The sequence below is a fragment of the Erpetoichthys calabaricus genome, chromosome 18, assembly GCF_900747795.2.
Source record: "Erpetoichthys calabaricus chromosome 18, fErpCal1.3, whole genome shotgun sequence".
In the NCBI taxonomy this organism is placed as follows: Eukaryota; Metazoa; Chordata; class Cladistia; order Polypteriformes; family Polypteridae; genus Erpetoichthys; species Erpetoichthys calabaricus.
The window spans coordinates 27,344,128-27,359,783 of record NC_041411.2 but is presented as its reverse complement, the minus strand read 5'-3'; the positions used below and the strand labels follow the sequence as shown (position 1 = coordinate 27,359,783).

At 46.4% G+C, this 15,656-nt stretch overlaps 1 protein-coding gene across 2 annotated transcripts in view; it reads left to right on the top strand.

The window, feature by feature from the left end:
- The first annotated feature begins 1,237 nt into the window (after positions 1–1,237).
- Positions 1,238–15,656, top strand: part of mst1 (macrophage stimulating 1) — a 30,120-nt gene continuing 15,701 nt past the window's right edge. The window contains exons 1-8 of one of the 2 annotated variants that reach the window (XM_028825022.2): positions 1,238–1,542; positions 2,151–2,295; positions 5,816–5,931; positions 6,291–6,405; positions 6,494–6,630; positions 6,876–6,996; positions 12,098–12,216; positions 12,409–12,495. In XM_028825022.2, the coding sequence (XP_028680855.1) occupies positions 1,488–1,542; positions 2,151–2,295; positions 5,816–5,931; positions 6,291–6,405; positions 6,494–6,630; positions 6,876–6,996; positions 12,098–12,216; positions 12,409–12,495 (895 nt within the window). In that variant the 5' untranslated portion in view covers positions 1,238–1,487. The remainder of the gene's footprint in view (positions 1,543–2,150; positions 2,296–5,815; positions 5,932–6,290; positions 6,406–6,493; positions 6,631–6,875; positions 6,997–12,097; positions 12,217–12,408; positions 12,496–15,656) is intronic. The other variant, XM_028825023.2, reaches the window with a different exon arrangement.

The window sequence follows — 15,656 nt, the reverse complement described above, 5'->3', positions numbered from 1 at the left end:
ATTTTGTTCTTCCAGTAACAGCAGATAGCATTATCTTATAGCTACCAATAAAACAATTGAAATTAACCTTGCTAACCAATAGCTGTTTTGTACGTCAAAGTTGCGTGCCTGCTGCTTTCCCTCAGTGTGATCAGTGAGCCGCCTGTGTGTTGGTGGAATTCACAATCGTGTCCTCCGTGCACTTCACAAGTCGATTAGCGTTAGCAGCCTTTAACAACCCGTGTAGGTCCGGAGGTCAGCATTGGTGGTAATAAATGATCCACTCTCACATGTCAGCTAGATGCTCTAACATCAGATCATTTTTCTTAAAAATTCGATAACTAAACTATTACAAATAATGTTGTTGTTCCAGTACACCGTTAGTTTCAGTGAAGTGTCAATTGAGGCAACGTTTGTTGGACAAGTTTAGATTTCAAAAAGACACCTGCAAGTGCATCACGAGCTGCTTCTTCCTTTTCCTTTTGTGTGCTTTTGACTGTTGTTGACAAAGCCATCTCTCGGTTCGTTATGGAAAATCACCACAACAGGTGACTGCCAGCGATGTTAATTTGACGATACATGAAACAGTAATAACGACTGCGGAGTTGCGGAGGTCTGCAGCTGGACCCATCTTGCAGTAACTCAATTAGGCGCCCCCCCGTACGCTCCCGATCGGGGACTCCACGCACATTGCGTGATGCACGCATAGGAAAGGTGGCACGGCTATGGATTACAAGGAGATTCCGCCATTAGGTTTGTATTAAATCGGTAAAAATGAAGTCGTGTCCGTGACTGGCTGCTGCATTGAGCCTGCTGCCGCTGAACTACACACCTTGCGCCCTACAATTCAGTGAGGGTAACTAACATATTCGTCTCAGTTTCGGCTTGTGTCCACGGGGACTGTTCATTGCAGTCCGATTTCTTCCAAAAATACCACAAAAAGTCATGTTAAGATCATTAAAGTCTCCAAACTGGGAGTGTACACTGAGGGCGACGGCATCTCGTGGAGTGCTGGTTCGGTTTTGTTGCCGCAATGAGCCCACATCCCGTCTGCTTATAAATGTGCCCGGATGATCATTTGTAATGAGTCATAAATCATTCCGATGTTTTCACAACAAAGTAAAACTGTCACTGTAGTCGGCAGTAGGTTTGTCACTCTAATTAAAAACAACGCATCCACGATACATGCGCATGTACTTTTTAGCTAAGTTACAACGTCCGTGGATCGAGCCCAAGTTTCATAAAATATGTTCTCACTTGCTACAAGTTGTTATCATGCCCGCCCCCGTTACTCATGGTCTCCTGTGGTACAAAGCCACATGATTTCGTAAAACATAACAATACAATCCGGGCAGGAAAAGGAGGCGGTAAGGGGGGTGGTCGGTAAATATTTGTTGTGACAGGCTGGTTCCAGTTTGCACTGCAGGGGGTCTCTGCCAAAGTCCGACCCCGTCATTCCCAGAAGTCAAAATCAGAAGCGGAGCACAGCGAGACGGAGACAGACAGTCATGGAATTGCCGATCCTTATCTGCGCGCTTAGCCTCTGCGTCGGATCTGCGCTCGGTGAGCCATCGTGGGGCTGGGAAGTGGTGGTGGTGTGGGGGTCGGGTCGGTGAGCTGGTCTACTTTGCCATTCTCTGGCGCTCAAATGCTCTTTTCAAAACGCTTTAGTGACTGTGATAGAACTATTACAGATTTGTTACGTGTATGTATCAACACGATTATTTTTCTGACCTGTTATTCAACCTAACACTCTTCAGTAAAACTACTTTCTGCTGCATAATTGATGTTTTAGGACATCGTAAATGAAGTGATCGTTAGAAAACACAAAAAGTAATGTTAAACGTAAACCATGCAGCAAGGTGGCGCAGCAGTAAGCGCCATCACACTGGGGGTTCACACGCTGTTCTCGGATTGCGGCTTTCCCAGCATGTATAGAACACCATTACTAGAATAATTGGAGGTTATAAATTGTCAGTTAGAATGGCCGCTGCACTGGGTGCATGTTACAGTGTATGTGGGATGTTAATAATATGAGACTACAGGTCATCATTTTCTTTACAAGCCAACAAGAAGGTACAATTGCACTGTCATATCAGATACTTCCTTCAGATTCTGAAATCTCTGATGTTGTATAACCCATCTGAACAGGCCTGGCTTTTGTGTTGCAGGGCAGAGAAGCCCACTGAATGATTATCAGCGGTTCATAGGAAGAGAACTGGTGCATCATGGTAATCTGGGAACAACAATACAAGAAATTAACAAGCTCAGTCTGGAAGAGTGTGCAAAGCATTGCTCAGAGTCATTGGACTGCAGGTAACTCCAGCATAAAATAAACACAACAACTAGTATGGGGGTCTCTTTTGAGGATGTCACAGGTTCTGAACTTGGGTTATTCCTCACTCTTAAAAGCAAAGGTGCCTGAGTGGTTCTTCAGAACAATGCCGTAGGGTGGGGGGAACCTATTATTGGTTCCCAAAAGACCCATCCACATGAAGGTTCCAGAAAGAACTTTTATTTATTTATTTACAGTGCATCCGGAAAGTATTCACTTTTTCCACATTTTGTTATGTTACAGCCTTATTCCAAAATGGATTAAATTCATTTTTTTCTTCAGATTTCATCACACAACACCCCATAATGACAACGTGAAAAAAGTTTACTTGAGATTTTTGCAAATTTTTTAAAAATAAAAAAACTGAGAAAGCACATGTACATAAGTATTCACAGCCTTTGCCTTGAAGCTCAAAATTGAGCTCAGGTGCATCCTGTTTCCCCTGATCATCCTTGAGATGTTTCTGCAGCTTAATTAGAGTCCACCTGTGGTAAATTCAGTTGGTTGGACATGATTTGGAAAGGCGCACACCTGTCTATATAAGGTCCCACAGTTGACAGTTCATGTCAGAGCACAAACCAAGCATGAAGTCAAAGGAATTGTCTGTAGACCTCCGAGACAGGATTGTCTCGAGGCACAAATCTGGGGAAGGTTACAGAAAAATTTCTGCTGCTTTGAAGGTCCCAATGAGCACAGTGGCCTCCATCATCTGTAAGTGGAAGAAGTTCAAAACCACCGGGACTCTTCCTAGAGCTGGCCGGCCATCTAAACTGAGCGATCGGGGGAGAAGGGCCTTAGTCAGGGAGGTGACCAAGAACCTGATGGTCACTCTGTCAGAGCTCCAGAGGTCCTCTGTGGAGAGAGGAGAACCTTCCAGAAGGACAACCATCTCTGCAGCAATCCACCAATCAGGCGTGTATGGTAGAGTGGCCAGACGGAAGCCACTCCTTAGTAAAAGGCACATGGCAGCCCACCTGGAGTTTGCCAAAAGGCACCTGAAGGACTCTCAGACCATGAGAAAGAAAATTCTCTGGTCTGATGAGACAAAGATTGAGCTCTTTGGTGTGAATGCCAGGCGTCACGTTTGGAGGAAACCAGGAACCGCTCATCACCAGACCAATACCATCCCTACAGTGAAGCATGGTGGCAGCATCATGCTGTGGGGATGTTTTTCAGCAGCAGGAACTGGGAGACTAGTCAGGATAAAGGGAAAGATGACTGCAGCAATGTACAGAGACATCCTGAAAGAAAACCTGCTCCAGAGTGCTCTTGACCTCAGACTGGGGCGACGGTTCATCTTTCAGCAGGACAACGACCCTAAGCACACAGCCAAGATATCAAAGGAGTGGCTTCAGGACAACTCTGTGAATGTCCTTGAGTGGCCCAGCCAGAGCCCAGACTTGAATCCGATTGAACATCTCTGGAGAGATCTTAAAATGGCTGTGCACCGACGCTTCCCATCCATCCTGATGGAGCTTGAGAGGTGCTGCAAAGAGGAATGGGCGAAACTGGCCAAGGATAGGTGTGCCAAGCTTGTGGCATCATATTCAACAAGACTTGAGGCTGGAATTGCTGCCAAAGGTGCATCGACAAAGTATTGAGCAAAGGCTGTGAATACTTATGTACATGTGCTTTCTCAGTTTTTTTATATTTAATAAATTTGCAAAAATCTCAAGTAAACTTTTTTCACGTTGTCATTATGGGGTGTTGTGTGTAGAATTCTGAGGAAAAAAATGAATTTAATCCATTTTGGAATAAGGCTGTAACATAACAAAATGTGGAAAAAGTGATGCGCTGTGAATACTTTCCGGATGCACTGTATATCTGTGACTGGCTTCATACACTAAATAACCATGAACAGATGGTAATAAGTGTATGAAAGTACCAGTGGGTTGTAAATTTAGAAAGACCTTTGCGCATACAGTCTTACAGGCCACGTTCAGGTTTTCTTAATCTGTTAGTGTCCTTCTAGGTAGCCACCATACATTAAACATTTCATTCTTTTCTACATAATTGGTAGTTTTTCAATGCACAAAGAACCAAAATGGCGCTTGGTCAAACAATGGTTATATGACAAACCACACGACTCAGTAAAGAACCATTAAATGCTATTAAAGAACCATTACAAGGTGAGATACAAAAATAACCGGATTGGTAAAATAATATATATTTGTTGATGAATTACAGCGTTCTAAACATTGTCACCTTCTATATAGTCCCCCTCCCGATCTCTGCACCTCTCCATACGTATCTCCCATTGATTGAAACTGTGCTGGAAGTCTTTTTGCTTGAGGCTCTTCAACAGGCTTGCCGTTTATGTCTTCACTTGATCCATTGAAGAAAAATGTGTTCCCTTCAGGTCACTTTTGATTTTCGGGAGTAAGTAGAAACCACAGGGAGCGAAATCGGGCCAATAGGAAGGATGATCGAGATCAGGAATATTTTTGTTAGTCAAAAATTGCTTTACGGAAAAAGCATTGTGCACGGGAGCGTTGTCTTGTCTTGTGTCGCTGGTTGATTTTCTCACCCGACATTGTCGCGGCAACTCGATTGTTGTGCAAATACTGACTAGGCTATCCACAGGATATACCTAGGTGGTCGGCGGTTTGAGTGGGCATGTAGGAGTGGATACATTTCAAGGATTCATGTCCAGCCGACCTCCAGACAGTTTTCCAGGAAAGCCCCAAGCCCAGTCCAGTTATTTTTGTGTCTCACCTCGAATAATTAAAAGAGCTGATGTGTTCAGCTCCCCAAGTTAAGTTGCTTTTAGCACACTGCTGCTCAGTTCAGGGGTATCCTCCATATTTTTGTTTTTAAATACATCATATCTCATTTTAGCTCTAGTTAGTATTTTACAGATATGCTGAATTTCAACAAACCCCAGTCAGCTCAGGTCAGATACATTCCAGACAGCTTGGTTTCTTTTAGCCCCTCTCTAGTTAGTCTAACACCATAGTGTGGTCCTGGATGGCTCAATCAAGTGCAAGTGCTTTAATTAATTTCAGAACTTTAGATTCATTCCATCTTATTTTATCTCCACTTACTAGGTTTTGTAATGTAATTAAGATCCAGCTCGCTCCAATGCTTCCTAAATTCAGCTACAGCTCAGTTTGTTCATACTTGGATCCATGAACCTCTGTTTGGAGCCTTAGGGTCTCAGCACCATCTGAGTAGCTCTGTCTCCTTTTAGCACAGTGTCGCTCTGTTTAGCTCGGCTCTGCCCAGTGATCCTCCACTTTTAATTACACATTACAGTGTACAGCTACTCATTGTTTCTTATCTTGAAGTGGCATCGTATTTTTAAATGTGTTTAATAATATTTAACCTCATGTGAAGAAGTTCAGTTCCTTTAGCCCTGCTCATGTAAGGGCTAACAGCTCCACTTGGACCAACCCTGCCATGTTAACTGGAAATGGCATCATGAGCCCAGCTGGCACTGCTTGGCACAAATGTGCTGAATGGGCATCAGCTCATGTTTGCTTTCTTATGGCTGCCTTTCAGGTCCTTTAACTATCAAAGCCATGAGTTTGAGAACTGCCTTCTCTTGCCCTGGACATCACACACTGCACACACTGAAGTCAAGCTAAATGTGAAGTATGATTTCTATGAAAAGAAGGGTGAGTACTTCTGTGAACTGTTGGCATGCATGTTTATTTTCATGTTTAATCGAGCTTTGTGTTCTGAAGTTCAAATAAAACAAATGTCAGTCGAGGTAAACATTTGAGGGCGGTGGGCCTGTTATCTCGTATTGAGATAAAGCACACATTATTGAGCCAGGGAGCTTCTTGGTTTCCCTGAAACACAGCGTCATGTCTAAAGAGCATAAAGTGGGGTGGCTTGATTTGGGACCATGCAGGGAGCAAGTGGTGCTACAAGTAGTCATATCCTGGGTGACAAGTTTGGAGTCAGTTAGGTGGTGTTGGTATCTCCATCAGTTTGTTGCTGCTTCACCGCTGCCCTTCTGCTCTTGGTCTAGATTATGTACGCAAGTGCATTGTGGGCAATGGAATGAATTATCGTGGCACCGTTTCTGTGACACACAATGGGAGGCATTGCCAGAAGTGGAGATCCAAGTACCCGCACGAACACAAGTAAGGAGGCTCTGTGCTCTGCCATCAGAACTATTTGGGTTGTGGAAGCCATTCTGAAAAGCAACTGTAATATTTCATCTCAATGCAGATACACACCAAATAGCAAAAATGGCCTGGAAGAAAACTACTGCCGCAATCCAGATGGTGACATGAATGGGCCCTGGTGCTACACCACTGACCCCACTGTGCGCTATGAATCCTGCAAGATCACCTCCTGTGAAGAAGGTATGTTTGTGGGTGGGATGTTAGTACATGGCCCCCATTCCTTCAAGGCACTGGACGTCCTAGCAGATTTGCTAAAGGACAGTTTGTTTTTTATCACAGCGGGGAGACAGTGAGTCTTTCTTCAAACGTTAAATGGTGATGGGGTGAGGTTGGGGTGGAACGTGGGTGGTTATACACACAGAAGGCACTTGGTGTCCTGTCTTCAATTACATGCTGCTGGTCTGCTTTGTGCCCTTGAATTGCAGAGGTCTGCATGACGTGCAATGGCGAGGACTACCGTGGACATGTGGACCACACCGCTACAGGACTGGAATGCCAGCGCTGGGACTTGCAGCACCCACACAAGCACCCGTATCACCCAGAGAAGTGAGTACTGCACTCCTCCCCCAACTCAGAGCTATGCTGATTCGCACTGGCCATCTTGATTTAGAAGAAGATACTGCAGGTGAAAAGACGAGCCTCCCAGCAGACCATTAATTATCTATCTATCTATCTATCTATCTATCTATCTATCTATCTATCTATCTATCTATCTATCTATCTATCTATCTATCTATCTATCTATCTACACCTACACAGGGACAGGCATTGTTAAGCCACTCAGAGCAGTGATGGAGGCACAGCGGGGGGATGAAAATCATCACAGGAGTCAGACAAGAGAAGGTTAATCATCATGGAGGAGCTGTGGGGGTTCTTTGGTCTGCGATTCCAAATTGTATGCAAGGAGATCAAGCCTTCTTTTCTATAGTACCTTTTCAATGAGCACAAAGTCGAAATCAAACTTTAGCACGCTTTTTGTTTTCCTACAACATATCCATGATGATGTGATTTCTAGGACCACAAAAAAGGCCTTGCAACTAAAAGTAGGGTCGGCTCTGAAATTTTAAATTGGGCCAGCAGCCTCCACTCATAGGAATGGTTCAGGGTAGTAAATCCCAAAAAGGAAAATGGAGACCCCTAGCTCACCAAGCAAAACATACTGTATATAGTGAAGGGAGTGGAAGTACAAAAAATTTAGTTTGTAGGCCATAATAATACTTGATAGGAAAGCAACTCTCCCTTGCAATTTCCACCAGGCTGATTCTTTTCCATTCGATCAGAGATTGGGGGTCTCTCTTGAATTGTGGAACATGGCCCTGCTTTACCAGTGAATAATGTGTGTATAAATTTATACTGTATATACTACTCGTACTACTCAATATAAATATATATATGTAAAAAGTCCAGGGTCCTAGAAACTGTTGAAATCGCCAGGAAAAAAAATTGTAATGTAGAGATGTCAGGTAATTGAAAGGAACTACTCTGGGCGTCTCTCTCTTAGGAGGATTCGTTTGGCCGATGTGCTGGCCTCGCTCGCGTATCCTCTGAGGTGGAGCCCTTACCCCAACTCTACCTCTCACTTCCGGGCCGGACAGACACACACTTCCATATATCTTATATATAAATGTCTATGCATGGTAGTGTGTGTGTGTGTGTGTGTGTGTCTGTCCGGCCCGGAAGTGCGAGGCTACTACAGCATGAAGCTCAGAGAGCCGGCAAGGTGGCCCCAAGTTAACGAGTCAGGAGAAGAAAGCGACTCTGTTGCCAAAGTAAAACCGCTGAGAAAAGAGAGAAAATCTTACACAAGTTAGGCGAACACATCGGCAAAACGAAACCTCCTGGGAGAGAGCCACCCATTTATCCGCTATTACAGAATCGAGATGAGCACATCGGCAAAACGGTATCTCTTTTACTTTTCCTCCCATTGCTAATACACAAGCGATGCGAGCACGTCGGCAAAATAAAACCTCCTAGGAGAGAGATGCCCAAAGTAGTTCCTTTCAATTACCTGACATCTCTACATTTCAATGACAGTTTCAATAGTTTCTAGAACCCTGGGCTTTTTACAGCATGAGCTTATGCAGCTAGTACAGTATATATATATACTATAATATTCCATCCATCCATCCATTGTCTCCCGCTTATCCGAGGTCGGGTCGCGGGGGCAGCAGCTTGAGCAGAGATGCCCAGACTTCCCTCTCCCCGGCCACTTCTTCTAGCTCTTCCGGGAGAATCCCAAGGCGTTCCCAGGCCAGTCGAGAGACATAGTCCCTCCAGCGTGTCCTGGGTCTTCCCCGGGGCCTCCTCCCGGTTGGACGTGCCTGGAACACCTCACCAGGGAGGCGTCCAGGAGGCATCCTGATCAGATGCCCGAGCCACCTCATCTGACTCCTCTCGATGCGGAGGAGCAGCAGCTCTACTCTGAGCCCCTCCCGGATGATTGAGCTTCTCACCCTATCTTTAAGGGAGAGCCCAGACACCCTGCGGAGAAAACTCATTTCAGCCGCTTGTATTCACGATCTCGTTCTTTCGGTCACTACCCATAGCTCATGACCATAGGTGAGGGTAGGAACATAGATCGACTGGTAAATTGAGAGCTTCGCCTTGTGGCTCAGCTCCTTTTTCACCACGACAGACCGATGCAACGCCCGCATTACTGCGGATGCCGCACCGATCCGCCTGTCGATCTCACGCTTCATTCTTCCCTCACTCGTGAACAAGACCCCGAGATACTTGAACTCCTCCACTTGGGGCAGGATCTCGCTACCAACCCTGAGAGGGCACTCCACCCTTTTTCGGTTGAGGACCATGGTCTCGGATTTGGAGGTGCTGATTCTCATCCCAGCCGCTTCACACTCGGCTGCGAACCGATCCAGAGAGAGCTGAAGATCACGGCCTGATGAAGCAAACAGGACAACATCATCTGCAAAAAGCAGTGACCCAATCCTGAGCCCACCAAACCGGACCCCCTCAACACCCTGGCTGCGCCTAGAAATTCTGTCCATAAAAGTTATGAACAGAATCGGTGACAAAGGGCAGCCCTGGCGGAGTCAAACTCTCACTGGAAACGGGTTCGACTTACTGCCGGCAATGCGGACCAAGCTCTGGCACTGATCGTACAGGGACTGAACAGCCCTTATCAGGGGGGCCGGTACCCCATACTCTCGGAGTACCCCCCACAGGATTCCCCGAGGGACACGGTCGAATGCCTTTTCTAAGTCCACAAAACACATGTAGACTGGTTGGGCAAACTCCCATGAACCCTCCAGGACCCTGTTAAGGGTATAGAGCTGGTCCACTGTTCCGCGACCAGGACGAAAACCACACTGTTCCTCCTGAATCCGAGGCTCGACTATCCGACGGACCCTCCTCTCCAGGACCCCTGAATAGACTTTTCCAGGGAGGCTGAGGAGTGTGATCCCTCTGTAGTTGGAACACACCCTCCGATCCCCCTTCTTAAAGAGGGGGACCACCACCCCGGTCTGCCAATCCAGAGGCACTGTCCCTGATGTCCATGCGATGTTGCAGAGGTGTGTCAGCCAAGACAGTCCTACAACATCCAGAGCCTTGAGGAACTCCGGGCGTATCTCATCCACCCCCGGGGCCCTGCCACCAAGGAGTTTTTTGACCACCTCGGTGACCTCAGTCCCAGAGATGGGGGAGCCCACCTCTGAGTCCCCAGGCTCTGCTTCCTCATTGGAAGGCATGTTAATGGGATTGAGGAGGTCTTCGAAGTATTCCCCCCACCGACCCACAACGTCCCGAGTCGAGGTCAGCAGCGCACCATCCCCACCATATACAGTGTTGACACTGCACTGCTTCCCCTTCCTGAGACGCCGGATGGTGGACCAGAATCTCCTCGAAGCCGTCCGAAAGTCATTCTCCATGGCCTCCCCAAACTCCTCCCACGCCCGAGTTTTTGCCTCAGCAACCACCAAAGCCGCATTCCGCTTGGCCTGCCGGTACCTATCAGCTGCCTCCGGGGTCCCACAGGACAAAAGGGTCCTGTAGGACTCCTTCTTCAGCTTGACGGCATCCTTCACCGCCGGTGTCCACCAGCGGGTTCGGGGATTGCCGCCACGACAGGCACCGACCACCTTACGGCCACAGCTCCGGTCAGCTGCCTCAACAATAGAGGCACGGAACATGGCCCATTCGGACTCAATGTCCCCCACCTCCCTCGGGATGTGGTCAAAGTTCTGCCGGAGGTGGGAGTTGAAGCTACTTCTGACAGGGGGCTCTGCCAGACGTTCCCAGCAGACCCTCACAACACGTTTGGGCCTACCACGCCTGACCGGCATCCTCCCCCACCATCGAAGCCAACTCACCACCAGGTGGTGATCAGTTGACAGCTCCGCCCCTCTCTTCACCCGAGTGTCCAAGACATGTGGCCGCAAGTCCGACGACACGACCACAAAGTCGATCATCGAACTGAGGCCTAGGGTGTCCTGGTGCCAAGTGCACATATGAACACCCCTATGCTTGAACATGGTGTTCGTTATGGACAATCCGTGACGAGCACAGAAGTCCAATAACAAAACACCGCTCGGGTTCAGATCAGGGGGGCCATTCCTCCCAATCACGCCCTTCCAGGTCTCACTGTCATTGCCCACGTGAGCATTGAAGTCTCCCAGCAGAACGAGGGAGTCCCCAGAAGGTATGCCCTCTAGCACCCCCTCCAGGGACTCCAAAAAGGGTGGGTACTCCGAACTGCTGTTCGGTGCATACGCACAAACAACAGTTAGGACCCGTCCCCCCACCCGAAGGCGAAGGGAGGCTACCCTCTCGTCCACCGGGGTAAACCCCAATGTACAGGCTCCAAGTTGGGGGGCAATAAGTATACCCACACCTGCTCGGCGCCTCTCACCGGGGGCAACTCCAGAGTGGTAGAGAGTCCAGCCCCTCTCAAGGAGATTGGTTCCAGAGTCCAAGCTGTGCGTCGAGGTGAGCCCGACTATATCTAGCCGGAACCTCTCAACTTCGCGCACTAGCTCAGGCTCCTTCCCCTTCAGAGAGGTGACATTCCACGTCCCAAGAGCCAGTTTCTGTAGCCGAGGATCGGACCGCCAAGGTCCCCGCCTTCGGCCACCACCCAACTCACACTGCACCCGACCTCCTTGGCCCCTCCCATAGGTGGTGAGCCCATGGGAAGGGGGACCCACGTTGCCTCTTCGGGCTGTGCCTGGCCGAGCCCCATGGGTGCAGGCCCGGCCACCAGGCGCTCGCCATCGAGCCCCACCTCCAGGCCTGGCTCCAGAGTGGGGCCCCGGTGACCCGCGTCCGGGCAAGGGAAAACGCCGTCCAAAATGGTTTTTCTTCATAGGAGGTTTGTTTAACCACTCTTTGTCTCATCCCTCACCTAAGACCAGTTTGCCTTGGGTGGCCCTACCAGGGGCATAAAGCCCCGGACAACAGAGCTCCTAGGATCATTGGGACACGCAAACCCCTCCACCACGATAAGGTGACGGTTAAAGGAGGGGACTATAATATTCAGTATAAAATAATACAAAAGTGAGTTAAAAATGGTGTAGAACAGGAGTTTCATCTCTCCATTTTGAGATATCAAGTAAGACTCCGCTAAGTGGTGGGCTGCTGCTACTCCAGTTCACCCATCTGTTTTTCTCTGACGACTCCTTCATTCTGACAGGTACCCTGAGAAGAATCTGCAGGATAACTACTGTCGCAATCCCGATGCCTCCCCGTCACCCTGGTGCTACACCACTGACCCCAAAGTCGTGCGGAAGGACTGCAAGATTCCTAAATGCGGTGAGTAGTAAAGACTGTCGTGGAGGCAGTGGCCGCTCCTCCTCTGGGTAATATGGATGAATTTGAAACCTGAAGTGTGAGACGCTGCAGAGGTTTAAGAGGCCAAGCTCATCTTCTAACTCTTCTAAGATGCCCCCATCCATCAGGAATAACTGACCCAAGCACTGTGTCGTTTTGCCTGTGTCGTTTCAGAGAGAAACCGCGAAGACCCTGTGGCCAAGCCCACTGGCAGAAGAGATAGACCGCAGGCCAGTAATAAGGGGAAAATTGTAAAAAAAGGTTAGAGGTGCATGAGTTACTAATGTAGATGGCATTCTTGTGGTGCGTTGTGTGCAGAGTCGCTTGCCACGTGGAGCAGTGAACACAAGTCGTGGGCTTAGCGCCGTGTCATGTCTCACATGCTGTGTTCATTGTCTCTCTTTGGTCATGTCACACAAAGGCAGTGATGGCACCTGTGCCAACTCCTTCTTTCTACTTTTCAAGTTTCTGTTTTTGCTTTAGGAAGATTATGGTAGGGCTATGATAGGTGCTGTATACATCATAAATAATGAAGAAATTAATATAATCCATTACATCTGTTAACTGCAGTCAAGAACATTTTAAATTAAATAAACCGGTCAAAGCAAAGAAGATGTCTACTGGCAGCACTTTGTTTTGACTCCACTTTCATTGCTTATGAGCCACATTCTCTCCAAACCATAATTTTTCTGTGTGGACTTTAACACTACAATTTTAATAGTAACGGTTATTGATAACAGTAACTCAATGCCACATACCATGTCCTTCCACTTTACACAAAGTCAAGTCTGTTGTCAGTCATAAGGAGACCTGCCATCACCTCAGCGTTTGCTCCCACACTGGAAGAACTGCAAGCTGATATAAATGTGCCAAGATTGAGTTACATGTTGGTTGAAACTTTTTCACATAAATAAATAAAAGTACAGTCGACTAGTCAGTTAAGGGGAGCTGAAGCCAAAGCAGGGGGACAATGGGTGCCATGCTGGCTTGCAGGGAAACTCATCAGCCAAAGTGAAAAGCTTTAATTTTGTTTTGCTGTCTATTCATTTAGAAAATGTGTTTCTAGAAAATGACTTTCAAAACTATGGATAAATATGGGAGATCCTGTTACTGTGGTGTTGTGGACCACAAGACCCTCAAGCCTCTTAACTGGCTGAGCTAATGAAGAATGTCTGCAGCCCGCACTGCTCAGGCTTTCCGGTGAAGCTGCAGGCCAAATTAACTTTCAGAGATATCCCAACATTCATTTCAAATTATCATTAAAATGAGAAGAATTCAAAACACTGGAAAAGGAAGTCACTTTGAGCAATCCAGACATGCATTTGAGATACAGTATAACAAAACGCACACAGTGATGTTATTTTGAGACATTTTAAAGTTCATTACCTTAAAGTGACTGGGATGTCATTCTTGATAGTCCATTTCAGATGTCCAAAAATGCAATTGAGGATATTTTGTAAGAATCTTAAAATGAATTCTAAATATCTGATGCTATATCTGTTTCAAGATATCTCCAAATGTCAAAAAAATCAAACCACAGAAAACAGAAGTCACTTTGATGCTTCTGGATGTGCATTTGAGATATTACAAAATATACTGAATGTTATTTTCTGACATTTCAAAATGCATTTTTGGATAAACACAGTGTCTTGACTGGATTGTGAAGAATGACGTCCCACTTACTTTAAGGTATCCACTCCCTATCATCCTGCCATAGTGTGCATTCTTGGTTGCAGTTAGCACATCGCCTTTGAAGGCCCTGGGTATGCACGGTGAGGCCAGTCTTATGTGATGTTCTCTCAAGTTGTTGGCCACTCGCTTTCAAAGATTGTACTGCTGAATTATATCGTGGAGCGGAACGCTTAAAGGAGACCTCCCTATTTGTTTTAAAGGAGCCGTTCTATTTAGTTCTGACTGGAGGCCTGAGTTCTAATGAACAACAAGACTAGGCCCTGTCCCTATTTGAAGCCTGTTATTGTTGCTCTGTGCTTTGCTGTCTTCCAGTAGCCAATTTCATCTTCTTGCTGAATATCCATTGTATTCTCTGCCATTTTTGGGTGTGCTTTTCTCCTTATATTTCCAGTATTATCCAAAAAAAAAAAAAAGAGGAGCCCAATTCTACACTGGGATTTGCAACCTTTTAAACTTGAGATTTTTATATTTGTTGTGATTGTTGGTGCATCTGTAGAATTTAAATACGTATACAACAGAAACCTATGAAGAACTAAATGTCTGTTTGCAGCATTTAGTCACTGTGGCTTGTGTCATTGCCTTTTCCCTTTTCTTTGAGGGCTTCTGTATCTCAAGTTAATTACAAAATCGATGCAATATATAATAATGGGTTTAATGTTGCGAGAGATGTCACACTGGGACTCGCATCCCAAATGGAGTAGAACTGGACAGGGGATGACAACTTATTCAGGACACTGTCTCCCCCAACACACTACGTGGTAGCCCCCCTGGGTTTCGGTACCGCTACAGAGACCTACAGGGAACAGAGGGAATTGTAATTCTTTTGGCCAGCCCTGTTGTATTCCATAGGTGCTGCCATGGAGGGTGCTGAGGGCATTTGTGAGCCCTACTTTCTCAGGCTTCAGACATTTTCTGAAGTACTCCTAAGCCACAGTTTCATGATACTGGAAGTACTCTGGGGTTTCACATAAGGGAGCAGCCTGCCAGGTGAGCCAGTATTGGGTGGAGGAAGACAAAGCTTGCCTGGAGGAGCGGTGGAGAGACAATGGAATTACAGAGAGTTAGAATTATAGTTGTGGTGTGGGAAACACTTCATTGTGTAAGAGTTTTGCGCAATAAAATTCTTTGTTCGTGAGCCTTTGGGTTGGAGGAGCTACAGCGGCCCCAATGACCACAATGCGTTTTATAATTATAGCATGAAAATCTGCCATATTTTGTAGTTCAGTTTTAATTTGCATCCTGTTAATCAATTTTACAAATTCTTTAGATGTTTAAGCAATGGCTGCATGATGTTAATGTATTTTTAATATTAACACCAGTTATTTCAGATGACTCTGAATTTCATGTGGTCGCAGGCAGTGGTCAGTGAACAAGTTGAAATTTTCTTAGTCTTGAACCCTGGGTAGAAAAATGTGACAAACAAATCTGGTATACGAGGGTGAGTGAAACATTATCCGCACTCCAACAGTAGAATTTGTTTTAAGCAACTGTCAGAAAAGTCAAATACATCATTTTGTGACATAATCTCCCTGCTTTTCAATACACTTTGTCCATCTGTCAACAATCTTTTATATTCCTTCATTAAAAAATATTTTGTAGGCTGAGCTGCGAGCCACAAATGCACCACTGTGTTCACCTCTTCATCAGACGTGAACCTTCTTCTGCATAGGGCTTCTTTCGAAACCCAAGTCTGCTATGGATTATTGCCTAGGCAGAGCCACATCATCTAC